General features: G+C 30.7%; 1 protein-coding gene across 5 annotated transcripts in view; it reads left to right on the forward strand.

The window, feature by feature from the left end:
* LOC116344965 (synaptotagmin-7) overlaps window positions 1-6,024 on the forward strand; it is a 44,676-nt gene extending 38,652 nt beyond the window's left edge. For 4 of the 5 annotated variants that reach the window (XM_031773831.1, XM_031773833.1, XM_031773835.1 and 1 more), the window contains 4 exons: window positions 176-388; window positions 566-2,129; window positions 2,701-2,790; window positions 2,905-6,024. In XM_031773831.1, the coding sequence (XP_031629691.1) occupies window positions 176-388; window positions 566-666 (314 nt within the window). In that variant the 3' untranslated portion in view covers window positions 667-2,129; window positions 2,701-2,790; window positions 2,905-6,024. Of the gene's footprint in view, window positions 1-175; window positions 389-565; window positions 2,130-2,700; window positions 2,799-2,904 lie in introns of all 5 variants that reach the window. The other variant, XM_031773832.1, reaches the window with a different exon arrangement.
* Window positions 6,025-7,140: the final 1,116 nt, after the last annotated feature.

The following is a 7,140-nucleotide window of genomic DNA, read 5'->3' on the forward strand; positions in this document are numbered from 1 at the left end:
TCGATGTATCTGCGTATATGTCGCAGCGCAACACAGTCGCTATGCATAATAACATAAAATTTCAATGGTTTTGCAAACCGTATTATTTTACCCCAATTTATTTTCTTCGTCTTTTTGTGTGTGTCTTATAATACATTGTATTTTCTCGTCATTTGCATTTCTCATTTCTGCATAGATCCATATGTTAAAGTTTGGCTTCAATTTGGTGATAAACGCATCGAAAAACGAAAGACGCCAATATTCAAATGCACACTGAATCCAGTATTTAATGAATCATTTAGTTTTAATGTGCCATGGGAAAAGATTCGAGAATGTTCACTAGACGTAATGGTAATGGATTTTGATAACATAGGCAGAAATGAGCTTATCGGACGGATTTTGTTAGCCGGTATGAAATTGAATATGCCATCATATTTTGACCCCCTTTCACATGAATATTATCTTTCATCAATATTATAGTCAACATAATTATTACTTTAATATCTAATTTTTCCTCTCTTTGTTTGTTTTTTATGTTTTGTCCGCACCGTATTCCCATCTTTTTTTTCGGTTACACATTGTTCAGGTAAAAATGGTTCCGGCGCAAATGAAACCAAACACTGGCAAGATATGATATCAAAGCCACGACAAACTATCATTCAATGGCATCGACTAAAACCTGAGTAAATTCACTCAAACGTATTCGCATCAACCTGCAACCAACAACCAGAAAACAAAAAAATAAAATATAAAACAACTACAACAAATAATAATGATAATCGACAAGTGAAAGAAAATGTATACAAAAAAAAAAAAAAAACAAAAACGTAGTGCAAACCATAGTTTGAATGCTGAGAGTAATGAGCAGTACACTCACTTTATTTTTTAAACTGAACAAAAGAAAAACAAACAACAAAAAAAAAAACGAAATAATAAGCAGAAAATCCAAGAAAATTAGATGGTATCTTTTATAAATGACACAAACAATATATGCAAAATGGAGAGCTACTTTGAAAAGCTCATGAGAAAATCAACATCAAGTGCTACATTTTACCGATTATCTCCGAAATGGATTCCCACATGCACATCTATAGCAGAATGAGACGAAACACACACACACGTGCGCCTGAATCAAAGTTCGGTTGAACTACTTTCGTTGTATGGCAGTCGTTAATTGAGTGTTGCTGTTGGTTGTTATTTTGATCATTCCAGCCAACGGCAACCAAAACGTAACCAAAGCGATGGTTCGATTTTCTTTTGATCTCATGAATCACCCATTGATTCATTGAATAAACATGCACATATCCCAAAATACAAATTACGCTTTCGATGTATAGCTACTATTCCCCATAGAAATGACACAGACTAAAATACTGTGAAAATATTAGCTTTTAATGTGCGAATTAAATCGTATCGAAAGTTGTGCTAATACCGAATCTTGAATGTTAATTAGAAAAATTGCTGTCGAAATGAACAAACATATAAGTATGCCAACTGAATTTTAGTGCATTCCATCATCTGAGATAGTAAGGTCATTTCGTTGAACTGTACGCACACATACAGACATTGTTCATATCAACGATTTATTGAAATAGTGAAAGAGCCAGAATTTGCTCCAGAATACAATTAATTCGCTTCGTTGACATTCTCATACATGTTGACTATGTCACCATTTGTTTCTTTTTTATTATACTTGATATATGAAAGCATCGATTGTAAGTATTTGTAACAAAGCAAGTGTCAAGACCAACGAAAATATTAAAATGGCACCCGACGAAGAAAATGCATCCGGTTTTATTTCACAAATATTTGACGCATAACGATCGTTGTGAATGAAATATGTGCAACATTTGTTCGATTCTTTAGCAAATATCCATATCGCGCGAGCAAAAAAAAAGTATAGTAAATCATAAAATGTGGGCCAGTTTGATGCAATGATGATACACATTATGTCATTGAGCATCAATATAAATATGAAACGAAAATGTTGCAATATTCACATGAATTCGAACAAAGAAATTGATATTCAATTCGAAACCATCAAAACCATCATCAATTCATATCCACTAGAAGAATGTTACATTTGCTGTCAGTGAGTCTGAATTTGATTGACTGGGGCTGCATATCACAACACTTTGATAGCCATTGAGGTAAGTCTGTGTTCACAAATTGCTCAATTGAAATGATTACACACAAATACAGGCATTGATGCGAAACCATCTCGATAGTTGGATTATATTTTTTAAAGAACATAAACTATTTTCGATGATATTGTAACGTACATTTAAATTGTCACTTTTGATTTAAACGATTTTCGAAACTTTGCTTTAGTTCAGAACACACAACTAAAAAACTATTTGGAACTCAATTTGTATGAGAAATATCCGAACCTATATATCGAGTCTTCGATAAAATAAAAATAGATACCAACATTAAATTTATGTGCTCCGGATTACACTCAACGCCAATACGTAGAAAGAGCTTTTAACTTCTCCGGTATAATCAAGCGATACAACCGGCAGTAGAGCAGAGATGCTCACTACCATTCGGGTTGAAGTGTATGCCATGTAGCATAAATTGAATTAAATTGAATATGAGAATTGAATGGTAGCCAAACTGATTTATCTCGATCGTGCTCAATTTTCTTTCGTATTTCTCTCATAAATTGTGAAGCTTTTCTTTAAAAAAATAATTATTATTTAAATATGAATTTCGTTTCAGAATGGCGACATTATTTAAACAAAATAATAATAATAAGTGAGCTTTTTGTGGCACTTTTTGCTGATAATGGTTTCGCAGGAAATAATAAAGGTTATTACGTACGCAAATCATTAAATTCATTTAGTATTTTTAATTTTCATTGAAATTCATATTTTCTAAATAATTTTTTCTTTCTTTCTTCCTTTTTTCACCAATTTTATGCAGTCTAAATACAACGGAAGTGATATTCAGTGGCTGCGATTCAGCGGAATCCAAAATACAAGCAAGAGATAGATAGAGAGAAATCAAATGTGGCATCCGATATTTATTTTTACTGGAAATATCAATACACAATGTTCAAACATGTACACTGTGATCGAGCTCTCGTTATTTGTTTAAACCAAAAACAAACAAACAAAAATGCAGAAAACTATACATACCTGAACGGTCTGTAGATGGAATAGCAAATAGTTTTTAAAAAGACAAAATTAAAGGAAAAAAATAAACATTTAAACAATTTAGCGTAATGAAAAGACCAGCAAAACCAAATGAACTTATCAAACCAAATGAAACCATTAAAGAAAAGACGAAACAAAATCAATGTAAGCCAAAAAAAAAAACAAATGAACGCTAGAATGACAATTCTTAGGGCGTAATATGTATCGATAAATTCAAATTTAGAATTTTAACACAACAAAAAAAATCGTTTCTTGCTCATAAGAAAAGTTTACATATTTGGTTATATGAACAGTAATTTCAATGGTGAGATGTTTTAATTACAAAAAAATCTAGTGAATTTATAGGCAATTGATCGTTATTATTAAAAATATTTTATTCATTTTCATCGGGAACATCGAATCTACGACTAAAACCGACACTTACATTTAAGATGAATGTCCGTACGCACTGAACAGACACATTGTACAACACAACAAATAAAAACAACCAAATAAAATGCAAAACATGAATTTGAACATCGGAAAACCGAAAACAAACGTGGAATAACGGACAATTTTCCTCGAATCCGTTGCGGACTCATTTTCTATTTTTTGAACAAAAACAAACAACTACAAAGCTCGATTCGAATTTTAACGACACAAAAGTAATGTGCAAACATGCAATACAATGGACAAATTCATAACGTTTTATTGGTAATTGTTACTGTTTGAAGATTTGTATTGTTTTAATTCAAATGGTTTTATTATTATTATTATTGTTTTTGCACAACAGTTTGTCGACGACGACAATGTCTTATTAATTCGAATAAAGAGAATGCTCGGTTCGAAATATTTTAAAAAAGCATACATTCACATGCATTTTTCACATCATTCGACGTTAAAATCAAATCCATAAACTAAATAATAGACTGTTTTAACATTTGAGATTATACCGTAACTAACCATTCCATTTTGTTAATCAAAACAAATTCCGCTTCCAAACTTTACCAACTGTTTTTATCTTCTATTTTTTTTTAAGTATAACATATATAAGAATTAAACGAAGAACATTTCCGTTATATTCTGTTAGAAATTCCAATTTAATTGCAAATTACGATCAGCTGGATCTCACAATATTCGGTTTCGTTTCATTTCATTACAAAATAATTCAAGGTATGATTTGAAATGTTATAACACGCAAAATATGGATATATTTGTATTTGATGAGGCAAAAAAAGACATTTTTCTAAATGTCGTCCCCAAAAGCGATGGCAGCAATATAATCAACTGTAGAATAACGTTGAAAATGCTCCATCGCCGATTTTTAAAAGCAAACACACACACACAAAGAACAATAAATTTTATCAACGGACTCAAAAGACCATACATACACTGAAATAAACACCACCCATTTCCATTTTTTTAAAAGAAAAAAACAAACAAAAACAAAGTGAATACCGATCAAACAACGTTTATTGTGAATAGAGCGCTTGAATCGTGCATGTATATGTGTTTTTATTTGGTTACGATTTGAGTTTTTCCAAAAATATGAAAAAGTATAATTACCATTGCACAAACAAATAATATGCTGCATACACTAGATTCCAAAATAACAATAACAGAAAAAAATGGAGTGAAATAAAATTATAGCGAGAAAAAGTTGTTCAGTTTTAGTGGTTAATTTTTTTTTAAATATATAATGAAACTGGAAATCGATTGTTCGAAAGTGGAACAGGTCAATGACTGGAATTTATGTTTTGTAGGCATTACGCATAATGTAAATTCTTACCAAAAAAGAGCGTACATGCATAAATTCCAGTTTGAGTCATTTCAAGAGTTCTATTGTGTAAAACCTTGGTTTTAATGTCGACATTTGTTGAAAACAACAAAAATATTTAATAAAAACATAAAAATGAACAAAAAAAATCGTTAGGTATTCATTCAAGCAGTTAACCATTTATAATGGCATAATCAAGATATTGGTTTGATGAGTAAAAGAAAGACAAAAATGGTCATGAAGAAAATGAAAAAAAAAACTTTTGTTTTTTCTCGATTTTTTTCTGAATATATTGAGAATAACTCTATTAAATTGTAGCCTAAGTGACATTTAATAAAATGCAGAGAACAACAAGAGAAAAAAAAATATTGTTTGACAAATTAATCTATATTCAATGTAATTTGATGTGTTTTGTAGTAAGTAATTTAAAAACAACCAACAAATGGTCAAAGTGCAAAACATAGTTTATATGAGCTAACAAAAGACATATATATATTAAATAATATATACATTACATAATTATAATTGTCGTTTTGAATTGTTCACGTTTACTCGTCGATTTGAAATAATGTTGATCAATCTAAAATCGATTTTGAATGCCTCAAACAAACACATACACACTCAACATTAAACAAAACAAAGAAACAAACAAAAAAAAATGAAAAACTTTCCACTTCTATTCCAATTTTTCCCTTAAAAATGCGATAGGAAAATGCGCGATTATGTTTCAATTGTAAATTGTCTCCATTGATTTTGATGCTGTGTGTTATCTGTACGGTTATTATTCATTTTGTTTGCACTCCTCATTTTTATTGCATCATTAAAAATCGAACGCTCGGCGTGAACAATCGAGTTAAACTGCTCGACAGAGACAGCGTGACATGTGTGCCATTGATGCAAATGAAACAAATAAATATATACGCACGCCATAAGAAATATCAACTCGAATAGGAGGTCTATATATATAGTTGAAAAGATGAAATTGAAAAATCATGAACAACAGTGCTTGGCTGATCCATCGTTCAATTATCGACTGATTCTATGTGAACAGATGGCAGTTGAAGTAGTGGCAACAATCAATGTAGCCAAAAAATGAAATGAAAAATAAATAAATAGATAAAACCAAAAAAACAAAAAAAAAATGGAACATATATCTAAATTTATAAATACAGATAATTTAGTTTTTTATCGACACAAAAACACACACTTACACAAATATGTACTTTAATCAAGACAGTTGGCAGTTAATGTTCACACATAAATGATCAATTAGCAGCTATACTGTATGTAAAATGTGAAGCAGATGATGATATAGCTTATTTGGCTGGAGGCAGCCAAAAACGGGAACATATCAAAGGGAACATATTCTTCGCCGACAAAAAAGAGGAAAACTACGATTCGCGACAATGTGACGCTTGTATGTGTGTTTGTATTGCAAATTTCGTTTTGAAAATGCCACAAATATTTATCGTTGACTTTAATAACTACATTTATTGCCAACACATTGTATGTAGAAAACCGCATCTTTCACACATACAACACAAATTCATAAGTCATCGAATCGATATGTACCCTTTTTTGTCTGCAGCAAGTCATTTGATAAGTGTCTAAATTTGAATAAAACAATTTTACCAACAAAAATTTATAAATATAGTTGAACGATTTGAGATGGACGCGGTGGGCAAATAGACAAAAAAGACATGTTTTTTATGACAAAAGCGTATTTAACTTTAATTTAGTGAAATTGTTACGATTGAATTATAAAGACAACACAAAAATTGTATGATGGATGCGCATTGCATGTGTACGTGAGTAGCTTAATAATAAATAAATGGTTTAGCGCACGAAGTATATATATATATCTATATATTTATTAAAAACAAATTATTCTTTGATACTTCAAATTTCAAATGATACAAAGCAAAGCAGCAGAAAAGAAATAATAATGCGGATTGGAACAAAAGCTGTATGAAACTTTCAATCTCGAACATCGATACATCGAATCAAACATAAAAAAAATCACAACATCAACCACCATTTCAACAAATAACCAGTACAGTTAACACAAAATTAAGCAGCTGCGCGTTCAATCGAAATCTGCTAATTAAGAAGAGGTGCGCGACCATGTGTGAATGTGCTCACAAACGCCACATACACTCATTGTAATAAAAACACACACAAAACAGCAATGGATCAATTTGCTGTGCATATTTATCGTTGAAAAGTGCAATGAGAAAAATCAAGAAA

This window comes from Contarinia nasturtii, unplaced genomic scaffold (genome assembly GCF_009176525.2).
Source record: "Contarinia nasturtii isolate CC-2019 unplaced genomic scaffold, AAFC_CNas_1.1 Cnas_scaffold_1240, whole genome shotgun sequence".
NCBI classification, from domain to species: Eukaryota; Metazoa; Arthropoda; class Insecta; order Diptera; family Cecidomyiidae; genus Contarinia; species Contarinia nasturtii.